Raw genomic sequence first — 18,362 nt, 5'->3', positions numbered from 1 at the left:
GTAGCTGTGTATTTTACCGTGTATAGACTGATGGAGAACCAGGCCAGTGCAGTACAGAGGGGTATACAACAAACCAGGATCAATGAGTTAGCCAGCTAACTTTAATAAGTAACCAGGAAATAACTCTTGGTTTTCTGGTAAATTTGATTTAATTTGTTATATCAATTCGACCATGCCCATTTGAAGCTCCTCTTAAAATAATAATAATAATATCAAAATAGTCAGGCAAGTTAGCCGGCTTACTCCTTGGTCCTGCTTTGTAGCATACCCCTCTTCTCTGCTGGGCTCAGTAGTGTGAAAAAGCTAGTATCGTTCCTACCTGGGTTTCTTGGTCTTCTTGGGCAGGAGCTCCTTGTTGTTGTTGCTGCTGCTGCTGCTGTTGTTGTTGTTCTTGGTCTTCTTGGGGAACTGAATGGCCGGCTCCGGGATCTCCTCCACCGCTCCTTTCCTTTTGTGCTTGTCTTTCTTCTTCTCCTTCTCTTTCCTCTTTGGTTTGCTGGCCTGTGGCTGCGAGAGGGCCGCCAGCTGCTCATGGACAGCTTTGAGCTGAAACAGACAGACAGGAAACCCAACGGTCAAAAAACAATGGATAGGCATTGACGTGAAGTTACCAAATATCCCAGGGGCTCAGAAATGACACAGCACCCCTCATCCACCCTCAGGGATTCAATTACATTTTAAACAACTTTATTTATCCATCAAATGTATCACAAATGGATGTAATTAGTGCCAACAAAGAAAAATGAGGAAGATGATAGTTATGAGGGGGTTATGGTTCATTACAATAATGTATGATGAATAGAGATGTCAGAGAAGCTGGAATCCCTCAATCCAATCCTATTTGCATTCAATGATGTCATTTCGGTCTTTCCTCACCTGTTCCTGTAGCTCGGCCAGTCTCTGGGCTCTCTCCTCCTCCAAGTCGTTCGTGGACGATTCCGACTCCGACGACGAATCACTGGAGCTGTCCGAGGAGGAAGCGGGGTGTTTGACCGAGGAGGCGGGACCTAGGATGGAGGAGGCGGGGTTTAGGATGGGCGGCGGCTGGGACTTGATGATGGGGGCAGAGGACTGGAGCAGCGCGGGGGCAGGAGCCGAAGCCAGCGTCTCCTCGGGCTCGTCTGGCATCTTGGCAAAGCGCATCTCAAACACGTCCTGTTGGAGAGAGAGAGGACATACTCAGTATCAGAGTCTGGATAGAGAACAGAACTGGGTGGTGTTCAATAGGGCGCACCGCAGCAAAACTAGTTGCAATGGATAAGCAAACATCGGTGTTCAGGAACTGGTAGTATCTATGAATTTCACTCGGTTTCAAAACGTATTCTCCTTACTGAACAACCCTGATTTAAAAAAACATCTACTGCAACAGTAAAACATTAACAGGCAAATAGTTTAGCAAACAGGTACATGAAAAGGCGTAAGCTCATGTGGGCATTTGTTATGAAATCGATTTTTGTGACATCTATCTTGTATATATATATATACACCTTGCATGTGTATCTGTCACGCGTGAATGCTACCATTTAAATATTTACAATATATCTTTATGTTGCCAGACTTAAGATCCTTCTGGAACATTTAAGTAATGAAATGGAATTCTGAGGGTGTTATTATTAACCGTATCAGAAGTGTTATCACCTGTAGTTTGCGTGCCATAGCCACCACCTCGTGGTCGGGTGGGTTGTACTTGTAGCAGTTGGAGAACATTAACCGCACGTCGGCGGCAAACTCCTGGGCGTCTCTGTACTGCCGGTTGTCCAGCTTCACCTACAAACACATCACCACACGTCAACCACAAAACCACGTCGCAATGTTGGAATCCTTTTAGAGAGGACTAGGGAATCCCTTAGAGAGCTACACTCCTTCAGGCTTTCTTTCCAACCCTAACCCAACATAGGGCTCTGGTCAAAAGTAGTGTACTATATATATATAGGGAAAAGGGTGCAATTTGGGACGCAGCCATAATAGTGTTCCATTCAAACCCACCTTGACGGTGGCAAGGTCCATGGGGTGTTTGATGATGTCGTGATAGTCGTGCAGCCCCAGCATGTCCACGTCGACTGGCTTGTAGAAGGGCCAGGCGTAGGCCGCGTGCTTCTTATGTAACATGTCTCGGACCAAGCTGGAGCAGTACCGTAGCTGCTCCTGCTGCTTGGGGCTATGAGCCCCTACCCCTGGTCCTGCGGGTCCCCCTAGACCGAGACCTATCCCGAGGCCCAGGTGGTGCTGGGAGTCCGGAGCCTCCTTCTTGAGAAGCTTGGTGGGCCTGGCGCTTTCTCGCCGCGGCAGCGTCTTGCCCGACTTGGACTCGGCTGGAGAAGACTCGCTCAGCTGGTCGTTGGCCGTGGGGGTGGTCGTGTCGGCTTTCCTTTTCTGGCTCTTTCTCTGCTGGAATGGGGGAAGGGAAGAGGGGGATAGAGAAATGAGGGGCACAGGGAGAGGGACAGAAAGGGGACGGAGAAGAGGCAGAGTATGAGAGGAGAATGTGATCATTTTAGATCAGATGCTTAAGGTAATACACAGCGTACTTTTGTCAAAAGCATTCTGAACTGCGATTGATTGAGCTTCCCTGGTGCAATGGAACCAATGGAGTAGCCCGAAAAGTGCAAACCCTGCCCATTTGGCACTCCAGAGAGGTTCAATTAAATGCTCAAAGTATTTGAAGGAACACAAATACTATTTGAATCAAGGGTCATTCCTTATGCATCAAATGGAAGAAAACAGATTGAAACAGGGAGGGACCACCTCGAAACTCTCATTCTCATTTTCCATTTTGCGCTATAAATGAACATGACCCAGTTCTCTAAGCAATATACCCAGCACCCTCCCCATGCATGCCAAACCCTACATCCTACGCACTTTGGCCATGGGCACGGGGTTCTGCAGTATGGGGGCGGTGCTCTGAATGGACGTGGGGGGCAGGGTGGTCTGGGTGGGGGGAGGAGGCACGGAGGTCATGATAGGGAGCTTAGGAGGGGCCTGGAGGGGCAGGTCCGACGGGCCCAGTGAGTAGGGGGCCCCGAGCTGTGGCGCGTGGGCATGGGTGTGGACAGGTAGCGTTGGGGGCACGCGGGAGGGCAGGGCCTGCATGAGGGGCTGAGGAGGTAGAGATGGAGGCCCCTGGTCCTGGGTCTGTTGCTGCACTGGTGGTCCTCTGGTCTGGGGGCCTGGGGAGTGGCTGGAGAAGCCCCGTGTCTGGGGGGTGGTGGAAGGAGAATCCATAGTCGGGCCTGGCTTCAAGTTCAGACCTGGGAGGGTGAGACACACAGAGACAGAACAATGAATGTATGAATGAATTAAATTGAATAAGTACAATAATTCTAAGATGTCAATTAAATGATATCCAGCTCAGGGCACGAGCTATGCATTTAGTTTTTTAACTTGCAATTAAGTGGCTAAATGTCAAGATCAAGCTTCTTGGTTACAGCAGAGACATTCAACCCCCTCCTGGATAGAGATCTAGGGCCCTATAAAATCTACATTGAACTTAGTAGGGAATCAACTAAATGTATTGAAAATGTAGCAATTAGCCCAAGTCTACCATAAGACATGAACAGAATGCATAATTGATTCGCATATCCTGCAACTTTCTGAAGAGGCAAGGAGAATTCCCTGTCTGTGTATGTACAGAGCGCGCGTCTACCACTTTGTGCAGCTGTTAGCATTGTGCTAATGAAAGGTCTTCTGGTAGATGGAAAGGCTTTCCCAAAAAACCTTCTCAATTAAGCATTAACTACAAAGTAGCCTCTGCCTACCTGGCAGAATGATATCGTGATTATTTGCATCAATCCAGGGGATATTTGTTTTGCAAACCATACCAACACAGCTAAAAACAGCCTCTTGCTGGTGTGCACTGGAATTAAAAAGGGGTACTACACCCAAACAATTTACTTTCTCAAATTTTGCCCAGACCTCAAGTGGTCTCCTGATGTGGTTAAAAAATGTAAAATACAACTTCATATTCATCATCTCCAGCACCACCGCAACATCAACATGTGAAAAGTGTGCATTTCTATTAGAGGTCGACCGATTAATCGGCATGGCATTGCCGATTAATTAGGGCCGATTTTTTTTAAAGTTTTCAAAACAATCGGTAATCTGCATTTTTGGACACCGATTATGGCCAATTACATTGCACTCCGCGAGGAGACTGCGTAGTAAGCTGACCACCTGTTACGTGAGTGCAGCAAGGAGCCAAGGTAAGTTGCTAGCTAGCATTAAACTTATCTTATAAAAAACAAATCAATCTTCACATAATCACTAGTTAACTACACATGGTTGACGATATTACTAGGTTAACTAGCTTGTCCTGCGTTGCATATAATCAATGTGGTGCCTGTTCATTTATCATCGAATCACAGCCTACTTAGCCAAATCGGTGATGATTTAACAAAAGCGCATTTGTGAAAAAAGCACAATCGTTGCACCAATGTACCTAACCATAAACATCAATGCCTTTCTTAAAATCAATACACAGAAGTATACATTTTTTACATCTGCATATTTAGTTAAAAGAAATTCATGTTAACAGGCAATATTAACTAGGCAAATTGTGTCACTTCTCTTGCGTTCATTGCACGCAGAGTCAGGGTAAATTCAACAGTTTGGGCCGCCTGGCTCGTTGAGAACTAATTTGCCAGACTTTTACATAACAATGACATAACATTGAAGGTTGTGCAATGTAACAGCAATATTTAGACTTAGGGTTGCCGCCAGTTCGATAAAATACAGAACGGTTCCTTATTTCACTGAAAGAATAAACATTTTGTTTTCGAAATGATAGTTTCCGGATTTGACCATATTAATGACCTAAGACTCGTATTTCTGTGTGTTTATTATATTATAATTAAGTCTATGATTTGATAGATCACTCTGAGCAGTGGTAGGCGGCAGCTCGCTTGTAAGCATTCATTCAAACTTAACTGAGTTTGCCAGCAGCTCTTAGCAATGCTTGATTCACAGCACTGTTTATGACTTCAAGCCCATCTACTCCAGAGATTAGGCTGGCAATACTAAAGTGCCTATTAGAACATCCAATAGTCAAAGGTATACGAAATACAAATGGTATAGAGAAATAGTCGACGCGTCATAATTCCTATAATAACTACAACCTAAAACTTCTTAACTGGGAATATTGAACTACCAGCTTTCATATGTTCTCATGTTCTGAGCAAAGAACTTAAACGTTAGCTTTCTTACATGGCACATATTGTACTTTTACTTTCTTCTCCAACACTGTTTTTGAATTATTTAAACCAAATTGAGCATGTTACATTATTTGTTTGAGACTAAATAGATTTTATTTATGTATTATATGAAGTTAAAATAAAAGTGTTCATTGTTCATTCAGTACTGTTGTAATTGTCATTATTACAAATATATATATTTTTCAAAATCAGCATCGTCTTTTTTTGGTCCTCCAGTAATCGGTATCGGTGTTGAAAAAAACTAAAATCGGTCGAACTCTAAGTGTTTACAATCACATCGTTGTGCATCATGTGATTTCAACCAATTATGAGTAGGCATTGCATACTAATTGTCTCCTAATGTCATTGGAAACACTTACCTCCCTGTATCTTTTTTACTACAAAACATAGAAACGTGTTGTTGATATTGGGGTGGTGCTGGGGATAATGAATGAAAGAGAAAAAAATAAGACATTTCCCTTTAAGCATTGATGTGGGGGGGGGGGACAGAACTAAAATGAGAAAACATAATTTGGGAACAAATAAAACGGAATGAGGCAAAAACATTTAATGGCTTTTATAGGGCCCTAAAGATCCTGGTTGCCTAAATAGTTTTGTGCGTATAAATAATGAAATATGATTTATTTTTAAATTGCACCCCTTACGGTAATACCGTGTACCCGGTATGGTACAAAAACGGTATGACAGTACAAAAATCTGGATACCGCCCAACCCTAAATTGAATTAACTTAAATGTATTTTGGTGCCAGTTGGCAACCCATCCCTTAGGGTATTAATTGACACAAACATTATGATGATTCACAGCGATAATTCTTCCTTTTATTTAGTTTGCTCACTTGAAACACAACATAAAAAAAATAAAAAAGAGATGACAAAAGACAACTCCAGCAACTATGGTGGACGTGTAACCTGGCCAGCACAGGACAGTTCAGTAGTGTGAAAAGGGTATTGGAAACCCCAGGCCAGGGGTGTGTACTTGTTTCAGTGTGTGCCTGTGTGTGCGTGCGTGTGTGATGTACCCTACCTCCTTCCCGTCGGCCCCGGCCTCGTCCCTTGCCGGTCATGACAGCAATCTCAGTCTCGTCCTGGGGCATCTCAGTAATCTTCTGGAGAAACATCTTCTCCAGCTGCTCAGCCATTAACACTATGTCATCTCCAGGCTGCAGGCATGAGCAGACAAGACACTCCATGTTTATACAGTACCAGAAACCAAAGCCTAGACATACCTAGGACCTAGACGTGCACAGACCTAGCACTACCTAGGACCCAGACATACATTTATCTAGCACTGCCTAGGAAAAAGCATCCATTCTAAAACAGTGTCCATTCTAAAAGTAAGCTAAACTCTAAATATATGTCTCTGACTAACTATATGGTCATGAAATGAACCACCTTGTTCAAATTGTCAGAGTTAGCGGTTCCAAGCCCTTTCTATAGATTATATTTCTATGGTGGTGGTTGACAGCAGCTACGGTGCATTACTGCATCGTTACCTTGTTGTAAATGTAGCAGTTGGTGAACATGGTGTTGAAGTCTTGAATACATTCTTGGGCGTTCCAGTAGTAGCTGTTCTCAAGTCGCTTCTTGATTGTTCCCATATCCATAGGAACTTTAATAATCTTGTAGTAGTCCTGAAATGTTTAAGTATAATTCAATTAAAACAGGACAGTCACAGACAGAGGAATCTGCCAAGTGTGCATGTTGGGTGCTTGGGTGGCATGGCCACACACAGAAACACTACTAGAATCAATAATAAACTCAATACTCCAGAATATGAACCGGTACTAGATAGTATCCCTAATAAACTGGCCACTGAGTGCATATGCACATAGCTACGTTAATTACATTGTGTACTGGTACTCCCTGTATATAGCCATGTTATTTTGACTCAACGTTTCGCATTATTCATTTTGCATTTATTCCTCGTTTCACTATCACGGCTCTGGCCTGTATCTGGGACCAAAACGGCCAGAACGTGTTCCCATTTTATAACATGCCAGGGAGAAAAGCAAACCCGGACTCATGGTAGAGAAGAAACACTGAGTGTGGCGTTTGGTCAGAGCGATGTGGATGGGTAGTCAGGATAGAAGTCTAAAGCAGGGTTCTCCAACCCTGTTGCTGGAGAATTACCATCCTGTAGGTACACTTCAACCCAAACCTGCTCTAAAAGACTATTTAGTGAATTCAACTTTTAAATTAATGAAACTTCCAAAGACTATTTTCAGGTCGTTTGTTTCTCCTTTTCTAGTCCACATAGCGTGACACCAGCCAGCCAGAAAGCCAACCAGACAAACACACTACTCACCGGCAGGTTGAGTTTGACGGCGTCGACAGGTGCCTGGAAGGGCCAGGAGAAGTGGTGCTTCCACAGGGTCTTCAGCACCGCCTTGAGCAGGTACTGCAGCTGGTTGGTCTGCCGCTTGGGCTGCAACGGGTTGATGTACTCTGGGGGCGGTGGGTTAAACTCTGGCACAGTGGGTACGTAGGTGGAGGGCTGGGACTGCCCCCCCTGGCTGCTGCTACTGCTGCCTGACGAAGACATCTGCACTGTGGTTGCATCCAAGCCGTCCCCCATTCTTGCGGAGGTGACTGGGGGCGCGGGCACAGGGGCCGGAGCAGGGGTAAGGGTTGGGGCGGCGGTGGCCGCGGGACACCAGTTGTTCAGTCTCGACGGCGGCGCGGACGACTCCACTGAGAGAGCACCGCTGATTCCATTGCACTCCTCACTAGCCTCTCTAGGAAAAGAGGGGGGGAACCGACAGACAGTCATTAGCATCTTTGTCAGACATATAGGGTTGCAAAGCTCCCGCTAATTTACCAGTTACTGGAATCTTCAGTAATTTTGGTAAGTAACATGTAATCTATGGCAATCTATGGTAACTTTGGTCATTTATACTTGAATAACTTTTTCATATATTGTATACATTTTTCTATCTGTGTCCATATTGTCCATGAGCTTCTAGTGGATAGACCGTATGGTTCAATAGAAAATAGCCTAATAATGATAAAAGTATATAAATCAACAATGGCATTTTCAATTAACTCTGCAACTCTTCCAACTGTCTTTTTGTTCACAACTGCCATCGGTTTGGCCCTAAAACATGTACAAAGACAGACATAATAAAATAAATGTCAAAACTAATGCTGAAACCCTCAATGGTATTCAATAAAATGATGGTTTATATTTAGGCAAATAATTTACAGTTGTCTAAAAAAATATATAATAAAAATTATTATATTTGTTGTTTTTTAAAGACATGCGATAAAGCCATATAGGGGGCCAGAGATAATTACAGACGCCTGTGATAATCTGAAGTTCCCAAAATGGCCACTAGATGTCATATGATAAAATATATTCCTTGAAAGTTAACAAAATTCTGATAGATTACTGGTAAACTACTAATATACCCTACCCTTTGCAACCCTTGCAAGACATATCACAACACTTTTTAAATCATCAGGATCGTATCATAATTATCACCACCCGAGTCTGTTCTTCATCTTATCGTCATTTTACTTCATCACCCATAAACCCAAAGCTGTAAAACACATCGAAGAAGGTTTATAAACCTTTCATTTCAACATCCTCTGACCTGTGACCCTGCTTCAGAAATATAAAATCAATTAAAAAAGGAAGCGTGGTGACATTTTACATTAGCTAATAACTGACTTTCTTTGTATCCCACATCTTAATATATACACACTGTGGGGTGACTCTGTGGGGTGACTCATGTTTCAGAGGTTGGATAGAGTCAGACTGCATGACACCGCTACAGCTGCTAAACTCCTAAAGGCAAGGGATGTAACGAGTCACCAATACGCAAACATAGGATACATTGCCCCCCCCACCCCCCTCCGATATTGTGGTGGTAGATACCTAGTCTCCTTTATGGCTCAGCTGCTTACATAGTTATTTCACACACACACACACACACACACACACACACACACACACACACACACACACACACACACACACACACACACACACACACACACACACACACACACACACACACACACACACACACACACACACACACACACACACACACACACGTCAGTCTGCTCAGAGGCCCAGCTCATGAGCTCCATCAGCAGCAGATTTGACTTTAGAATGGAAAATGTATGTGTTTATGCAACAAATGTCAGTCCATCGAAACATATCGCATCAAACCACGTCGCACGAAACTCATTTCAAACTAAGACGTATTGTTCCTGTATCGTATCCCATGCATCTAGAAACATATCGAATCATCTTGAAAGGGATAGATGCACATCCCTACTAAAGGCCCATTAAAGGCAGACAGGGCTCGACGGCAGCGCCACATGAAGGCTGTGGTAAATGGTAATAGTTACAGGGTTGATGGAGAGGCAAAGGAGAGAGAAGGCTCTGTATACTGTAGCATGGGCAACGAGAGGTCACACTACCACATCAGACCAGGGGCCGTACGTCTCAAGCATCTCAGAGAACTAGGAGTGCTGATTTAGGATCAGTTTTTCCTTTAAGATTACAATAAATAAGATTAGGCCTACATGGACAGGGGGACCTTATCCTAGATCAGCACTCCCACACAACATTACCCGTCAGGTTATAATGAGGGACGGACACAGACAGGGGAGGGCAGGGAGAGCAGCGTTCTCCAGCAGAGGCAACCAAAGGTCACACTACCACACATACAACCCTCCTACCAAGAACCACAAACACACACACCGACCCACCAACGCTTCAGTATGTGCAGTTTGCGGGTGGAGTACTGTGGTTTCCTATATGTTTTTGGATTTCCCCATTCTACTCAGCGTGTGACTTTTACCCACATCGAGACTACACCGATAAAACAAAAACCTGGTTTTCCATGGGAACTCAACAGTTAGAGCAAAGTTAGACAACTGAGGTCGTAGCCTATAGTTCAAAAAGTAAGCTATTTCATCTAACATATCCAGGAAATTAATAATTTATATTTTGATGTGCAACCTGTCAAACTAGGATCCAGAATTATCAGATACAGTGTTGCCTCTTCAGAGAACTTACTGAATCTTTGTGCATATTGACCTAGGCTATATTATTCACAACCTGAGCAAGTGGGAACTCAAAACACTAAGCTAGATTGCCTACTCTAAATATGATAGCGTTGCTATATAGCCATGTAGGCTAATTGATTGATCTATCAGTAAATGTAGGCTAATGTCCTCCAAAAACGTCCCAGATCTAGGCCTAGGCTACTTGGTAGGCTTATTCACTGCCAATGGCGCGCTCCGAGGGCACTTCAAAACCATAGGCTACTACACCCTACTGCGGTTGTAAAGTGGTGCCATGAACTCTTAATATTGAGGTGAAAAATAAATTATATACTCACAGAAAGCTAAACTCAGCAAAAAAAGAAACGTCCTCTCACTGTCAACTGCGTTTATTTTCAGCAAACTTAACATGTGTAAATATTTGTATGACCATAACAAGATTCAACAACTGAGACATAAACTGAACAAGTTCCACAGACATGTGACTAACATAAATGGAGTAATGTGTCCCTGAACAAAGGGGGGGTCAAAATCAAAGGTAACAGTCAGTATCTGGTGTGGCCACCAGCTGCATTAAGTACTGCAGTGCATCTCCTCTTCATGGACTGCACCAGATTTGCCAGTTCTTGCTGTGAGATGTTACCCTACTCTTCCACCAAGGCACCTGTAAGTTCCCAGACATTTCTGGGGGGAATGGCCCTAGCCCTCACCCGCCGATCCAACAGGTCCCAGACGTGCTCAATGGGATTGAGATCCAGGCTCTTTGCTGGCCATAACAGAACACTGACATTCCTGTCTCGCAGGAAATCATGCACAGAATGAGCAGTATGGCTGGTGCCATTGTCATGCTGGAGGGTCATGTCAGGATGAGCCTGCAGGAAGGGTACTACATGAGGGAGGATGTCTTCCCTGTAACGCACAGCGTTGAGATTGCCTGCAATGACAAAAAGCCCAGTCCGATGATACTGTGACACACCGCCCAAGACCATGAAGGACCCTCCACCTCCAAATCGATCCCGCTCCAGAGTACAGGCCTCGGTGTAACGCTCATTCCTTCAACGATAAACGCGAATCCGGCCATCAACCCTGGTGAGACAAAACTGCAACTGGTCAGTGAAGAGCACTTATTGCCAGTTCTGTCTGGTCCAGCGACTGTGGGTTTGTGCCCATAGGCGACGTTGTTGCCGGTGATGTCTGGTGAGGACCTGCCTTACAACAGGCCTACAAGCACTCAGTCCAGCCTCTCTCAGCTTATTGTGGACAGTATGAGCACTGATGGAGGGAATGTGCGTTCCTGGTGTAACTTGGGCAATTGTTGCCATCCTGTACCTGTCCCGCAGGTGTGATGTTCGGCTGTACCGATCCTGTGCAAATGTTTTTACACGTGGTCTGCCACCGTCGAGGACGATCAGCTGTCCGCCCTTCCTCCCTGTAACGCTGTCTTAGGCATCTCACAGTACAAACATTGCAATTTATTGCCCTGGCCACATGTGCAGTCCTCATGCCTCCTTGCAGCATGTCTAAGGCACGTTCACACAGATGAGCAGGGACCCTGGGGATCTTTCTTTTGGTATTTTTCATAGTCAGTAGAAAGGACTCTTTAGTATCCTAAGTTTTCATAACTGTGACCTTAATTGTCTACCGTCTGTAAGCTGTTAGTGTCTTAACGACTATTCCACAGGTGCATATTCATTCATTTTTTATGGTTCATTGAACAAGCATGGGAAACAGTGTTTAAACCCTTTACAATTAAGATCTGTGAAGTTATTTGGATTTTTACAAATTATCTTTGAAAAACAGGGTCCTGAAAAAGGGACGTTTCTTTTTTGCTTTTTTTATATACAAGGATATTTTTTTTGCTCTAGATTGGAGGAAATGGCAGTATCAAGTGTACAAAAAAGCAAAAATCTCAGAGTCCAAGAGGGGGAAAAGGGGGACAGCCCTAAAGTTCTCCACCCTGGCCTATCATAAAAAAAGGCTTTGTCTATATCTGTCAGGGTTAATTACATTTCAATACCTGTAAATTCAAGGACTATACTGAAACGCCAGTTCCAAATCTGGTTTACTTTCTGAATGGAACTGAAATTGACCCAACCCTCTGTGTGTGTGTGTGTGTGGTGTGTGGTGTGTGTGTGGTGTGTGTGTGTGTGTGTGTGTGTGTGTGTGTGTGTGTGTGTGTGTGTGTGTGTGTGTGTGATCAGAGGTGGGTTAGAAGTTAGCCATCGCTGGGGTTTTGGCAGGGCCTGTGTGTGTCTGTAATGGTTTATGCGGGTCCCTGGTAAGACACAGACTATCCCATTCCTTGGAAGTCTCTGAAGTGTTTCAGGATGTGGGAGGTTTTGTGTGGGTGTGTGTGGTACGTTTGGCATCATCTGGCTGCTGGTGGAACACAGTGTTCCCATGCCGCCTCTCGCCTCCTCTCCCCCAGGCTACTACGTCACAAGGGCAGTGTGTTGGAGACAGAGTACAAAGACACAGCAATGTGTAGCAATCTGACCAACCACAAAGTATTGATCATGAGGGATTCTCGTTTAAAACTCTGGCCAGTCACACACACACACACACACACACCAGTGTACGGATCTCGCTCAACTAACTACATTCCTGATGAGTCAACCTTTCTGAGTAAGCAGTTAAGCAAGCACATGATCGCTGCCTAGGCCTCCCTGGAGGAAACACACCCATACACTGACTGACCTCTGTCTGGGATGATAACAGGAGAGAGGAATTTTAACTTGTCTGCTACCTGCCCACTCGGGTCAAAGCACCGGCCAAAACAGTTGTTGAACGTTTCTTATAGCAGAGTACAGACTAGAGGTCGACCGATTATGATTTTTTCAACGCCGATACCGATTATTGGAGGACCATAAAAGCCGGTACCGATTAATCAGCCGATTTTTATAATGACAATTAGAACAATACTGAATGAACACTTAACTTAATATAATACATCAATAAAATCAATTTAGCCTCAAATAAATAATGAAACATGTTCAATTTGTTTAAATAATGCAAAAACAAAGTGTTGGAGAAGAAAGTAAAAGTGCAATATGTGCCATGTAAAAAAGCTAACGTTTAAGTTCCTTGCTCAGAACATGAGAACATATGAAAGCTGGTGGTTCCTTTTAACATGAGTCTTCAATATTCACAGGTAAGAAGTTTCAGGTTGTAGTTATTATAGGAATTATAGGACTATTTCTCTCTATACGATTTGTATTTCATATACCTTTGACTATTGGATGTTCTATTTGGCACTTCAGCATTGCCAGTGTAACAGTATAGCTTCCGTCCCTCTCCTTGCTCCTACCTGGGCTCGAACCAGGAACAGATCGACAACAGCCACCCTCGAAGCAGCGTTACCCATGCAGAGCAAGAGGAACAACTACTGCAAGTCTCAGAGTGAGTGATGTTTGAAACGCTATTAGCGCGCACCCTGCTAACTAGCTAGCCATTTCACATCGTTTACACCAGCCTAATCTCGGGAGTTGATAGGCTTGAAGTCATAAACAGCGCAATAGCCGCTGGGAAACACACGAAAGTGCTGTTTGAATGAATGCTTACGAGCCTGCTGCTGCCTACCATCGCTCAGTCAGACTGCTCTATCAAATCATAGACTTAATTGTAACATAACACACAGAAATACGAGCCTTTGGTCATTAAAATGGTTGAATCCGGAAACTATCATTTCGAAAGCAAAATGTTTATTCTTTCAGTGAAATACAGAACCGTTCCGTATTTTATCTAACGGATGGCATCCCTAAGTCTAAATATTGCTCTTACATTGTACAACCTTCAATGTTATGTCATAATTATGTAAAATTATGGCAAATTAATTATGGCCTTTGTTAGGAATAAATGGACTTCACACAGTTCACAATGAGCCAGGCGGCCCAAACTGCTGCATATACCGTGACTGCTTGCACGGAACGCAAGAGAAGTGACACAATTTCCGTAATTATAAGAAATTCATGTTAGCAGGCAATATTAACTTCTTGACGCTAGAGGTCAGATTTTTATTTTTTATTTTTTAATTAAATAACGTTCCCAAGGTAAACGGACTATTTCTCAGGTCCAGATCGTAGAATATGCATATAAATTTACAGATTAGGATAGAAAACACTCCAAAGTTTCCAAAACTGTCAAAATATTGTCTGTGAGTATAACAAAACTGATTCTGCAGGCGAAAACCTGAGGAAATTCAACCCGGAAGTGATTTTAATTTTTTTTAATTTATCTGTGTTTTCTTGCCCGTCTTTCTTCCATTTAAAGGGGTATCAACCAGATTCATTTTCCAATGGCTTCCTCGGGCTGTGACCAGGCTTTAGACATAGTTTCAGGCTTTTATTTTGAAAAATGAGCGAGATTTTTCAAAACTAGTCAGGTGTCCTTTGATTAGTTGCTGTGCACGAGAGGGGTAGCTCTCCATTTTCTTTCTCTCTTTTATTGAATAGGTTACGGTCCGGTTGAAATAGTATCGATTATGTTTGTTAAAAACAACCTGAGGATTGATTATAAAAAACATTTGACATGTTTCTACGAACATTACGGATACTTTTTGGAAATTTCGTTGAACGGAACGAGGCTTTGGTTCTGAACATAACGCGTAACCCAAAAGGCGTTTTTTGTTATAAAAGTAATATTTATCGAATAACTGGGAGTCTCGTGAGTGCAAACATGCGAAGATTATCAAAGGTAAGCGATTAATTATTGCTTTTCTAACTTTCGTGACCATGCTAATTTGGGGCTAGCTGTTCTAGCATTGATTGATACACTCACAAAAGCTTGGATTGCTTTCGCTGCAAAGCATATTTTCCAAATCTGACATGATAGGTGGATTAACAACAAGCTAAGCTGTGTTTTGGTATATTTCACTTGTGATTGCATGATTATAAATATTTGTAGTAATATTTTGCGCCCTGCAATTCAGCGGGATAAAAAAACTCTGAAGTTTCTAAAACTGTTTGAATGTTGTCTGTGAGTATAACAGAACTCATATGTCAGGTGAAAACCTGAGAAAAATCCAACCAGGAAGTGGGAGATCTGAGGATTGTAGTTTTTCAAAGCTTAATAGACAGTGTCTATGGGGTTAAGTTGCACTTCCTAAGGCTTCCACTAGATGTCAACCGTCTTTAGAAACTTGTTTCAGGCTTCTGCTATAAAGGAGGGGGGAATGGGAGCTGAATGAGTCATGGGTCTGGCAGAGTGTCTCAGGCTCGTGACGCGCGCAGCCGACAGAGTTAGCTCTCGTTCCAGTGCTTTGCTGCAGACAATGTAATTCTTCGTTTGGAACATTGATGATTTATGTTAAAAACATCCTAAAGATTGATTCCATACATCGTTTGATATGTTTCTACGACCTGTAACGGAACTTTCGAGTTTTCGTCTGGACGCAGTGCTCATGAAGATGGATTACTGGGCTGACCACGCTAACAACTAGTGGCTATTTGGACATAAATGGTGGACTTTATGGAACAAATCAGTCATTTATTGTCAAACTGGGATTCCTGGGAGTGCATTCTGGTGAAGATCATCAAAGGTAAGTGAATATTTATCATGTTATTTCTAACTTCTGTTGACTCCAACATGGCGGACATTTCTTTGGCTGGATTGGGCTCTGAGCGCCATACTCAGATGATGCTTTTTCCGTAGTTTAAAAAAAAATCTGACACAGCGGTTGCATTAAGGAGAAGTCTATCTTTAATTCTGTGAATAACACTTGTATATTTTATCAATGTCTATTATGAGTATTTCTGGGATTTCTGTGGCTATCTGCAAAAACACCGGATGTTTTGGAATCAAAACATTACTGCACGTAACGCGGCAATGTAAACTGAGATTTTTGGGTATAAATATGCACATTATCGAACAAAACATACATGTATTGTGTAACATGATGTCCTATGAGTGTCATCTGAGGTTAGTGATTCATTTTATCTATATTTCTGCTTTTTGTGACTCCTATCTTTGGCTGGAAAAATGTCTGTGTTTTTTTTACTTGGCTCTGAACTAACATAATCATATGTTGTGCTTTCGCTGTAAAGCCTGTATTGGACTGTGTGAAAGTTACATATTTCCAAAAAATATTTTTGAATTTCCTGCGCTGCCTTTTCAGAGGAATGTTGTCGAGGGGTTCCGCTCGTTAAATCATCACCGTTTGTCGAAGTAGGTGCATCGATTATATGCAACGCAGGACACGCTAGATAAACTAGTAATATCATCAACCATGTGTTGTTAACTAGTGATTATGTTAAGATTGATTGTTTTTTATAAGATAATTTTAATGCTAGCTAGCAACTTACCTTGGCTTCTTGCTGCCCTCGCGTAACAGGTAGTCAGCCTGCCACGCAGGCTCCTCGCGGAGTGCAATGTAAAGCAGGTGTTTAGAGCGTTGGACTATTAACAGGAAGATTGCAAAAACGAATCCCCGAGCTGACAAGGTAAAAATCTGTCGTTCTGCCCCTGAACAAGGCAGTTAAACCCACCGTTCCTAGGCCGTCATTGAAAATAAGAATGTGTTCTTAACTGACTTGCCTAGTTAAATAAAAGGTGTAAAAGAATATATATATATATATATATATATATTTATATATTTTTTTTTTTTTTGTGACACCGATTACGATTGTTTTGAAAACTTGAAATCGGTCCTATTTAAAAATCGGCCATTCCGATTAAATCGGTCGACCTCTAGTACAGACTTCCTGAATATAATGCTAGACATGATACAGCACAGAGCTGCTGCTGATGACCAAATAGCTGGCTGCATTCAGTGACAGAGCTACATAAGCGCAGTGGAAAATAGTCAAGCACTGCACTGGTAGGGCTCAAGTTTAATCTTTTGCCTGATTCCGTAGTTTTTTCCCCAAATTACATTTTGTTTTCCCTGTTTTTCCATTTTTAAGGTCGACAACAATGCTTGAATCACATCAGACGACCACTAGCCAGAGACTGTTTGGTTAGCAATGTTTCTGTAGCGCTCATGTGATTGAGTTTGCAAATCAAATGACCACTGGATTGATGCAAATAATCATATCATTCTGCCAGGTAGGCATAGACTACTTTGTAGTAAACATTTAAATTGACAAGGTTTTTGCAAACATTTCCAAAGTAGACGATGGTTGTCGTTACATTAGTATCGTCGCAAACGGCTACACAAAGCTGTAGACAAAATGCGCACAGCCACGGTGTGCCGTTGCCTCTTCAGAAATCTGAAGGACAATACGAATCACTGATTCATGTCTTACGATTATCTTGGCCAAAAATCATGCATTTTCATTGCGTGTTAAACAGTGTGTGTGTTTGTGTGTGGTCGACTGAGGCTGCAGTACAGAAGAGGCCAACAGGGACAGACAATGGGAACAAGCAGCAGTAGCAGCAGACAGGAGGATGACATCCACTAAGGAAGGAACTGACAGGTCCTCCACAAACACGGTAGTGTTCATTGGGGCACACAACGGAAAAGATTTGAAAACGTGTTGCATGTGTTTGCAATGAAAGTGAGCGTTTCCTTATTGGACATAATGGACACATCCAGGACAATTCCCTCCCTGTTTTAAACATAACACCACCCCCCAGCTCTTACAGACACAGGAGGATGACAGAGGATGGGGGAGGAGTCTGTGGCAGGTACAGGCTGACAGCTCAGGGACAGACGGGAGGGCTCCCTCTATGGGGACAGAGGCTGTTCGTTAGGTAGCTTCTAGCTAGCCACAACACCAGGCTGATGCTCCAGCTGGTTCGGGATGCAGTGTTCTCTGGGACTAGGAACCTGCCGACGTATACACAGCACCACCAGATGGTTCACAACAGCCAGGCAACAACAATCAGGGAATCCAAGGACACACACACACACAGTACAAAGTACACCATTTCTCCCCACTGTGTCTATTGCTCCACTATTGGGTCTAGTTTATTGCGATTATTTAAAACCTCAACTGCTGACTGAACCCATTTGACCAGATAAGATGACACTGAGCAAACATGATTAGCTCAGGCAAAGAGAGGCCACACAAGTCCTGTTGGCTTTCACCAGGTTTTCCTGCGATTTCCCATGTTTGAAGAGATTTTTTTTAGCAACCCCCCCCCTTATTTTTTTTATACCTAGGCGGCATCCCAAATGGCACCTTATTCCTTATGTAG

At 43.1% G+C, this 18,362-nt stretch overlaps 1 protein-coding gene across 4 annotated transcripts in view; it reads right to left on the bottom strand.

Moving 5' to 3' along the window:
* Positions 1-18,362, bottom strand: part of brd4 (bromodomain containing 4) — a 62,871-nt gene that overhangs the window by 17,319 nt on the left and 27,190 nt on the right. For all 4 annotated transcript variants that reach the window (XM_055883069.1, XM_055883043.1, XM_055883061.1 and 1 more), the window contains 8 exons: positions 7,513-7,942; positions 6,701-6,838; positions 6,232-6,367; positions 2,860-3,248; positions 1,987-2,388; positions 1,639-1,767; positions 877-1,155; positions 320-546 (listed from right to left, as the gene is read on the bottom strand). In XM_055883069.1, coding sequence (XP_055739044.1) covers positions 320-546; positions 877-1,155; positions 1,639-1,767; positions 1,987-2,388; positions 2,860-3,248; positions 6,232-6,367; positions 6,701-6,838; positions 7,513-7,782 — 1,970 coding nt within the window. In that variant the 5' untranslated portion in view covers positions 7,783-7,942. The remainder of the gene's footprint in view (positions 1-319; positions 547-876; positions 1,156-1,638; positions 1,768-1,986; positions 2,389-2,859; positions 3,249-6,231; positions 6,368-6,700; positions 6,839-7,512; positions 7,943-18,362) is intronic.

The sequence above is a fragment of the Salvelinus fontinalis genome, chromosome 2 (assembly GCF_029448725.1).
Source record: "Salvelinus fontinalis isolate EN_2023a chromosome 2, ASM2944872v1, whole genome shotgun sequence".
In the NCBI taxonomy this organism is placed as follows: Eukaryota; Metazoa; Chordata; class Actinopteri; order Salmoniformes; family Salmonidae; genus Salvelinus; species Salvelinus fontinalis.
Note: the sequence above shows the minus strand (reverse complement) of the source record. Positions and strands in the feature narration are given on the sequence as shown.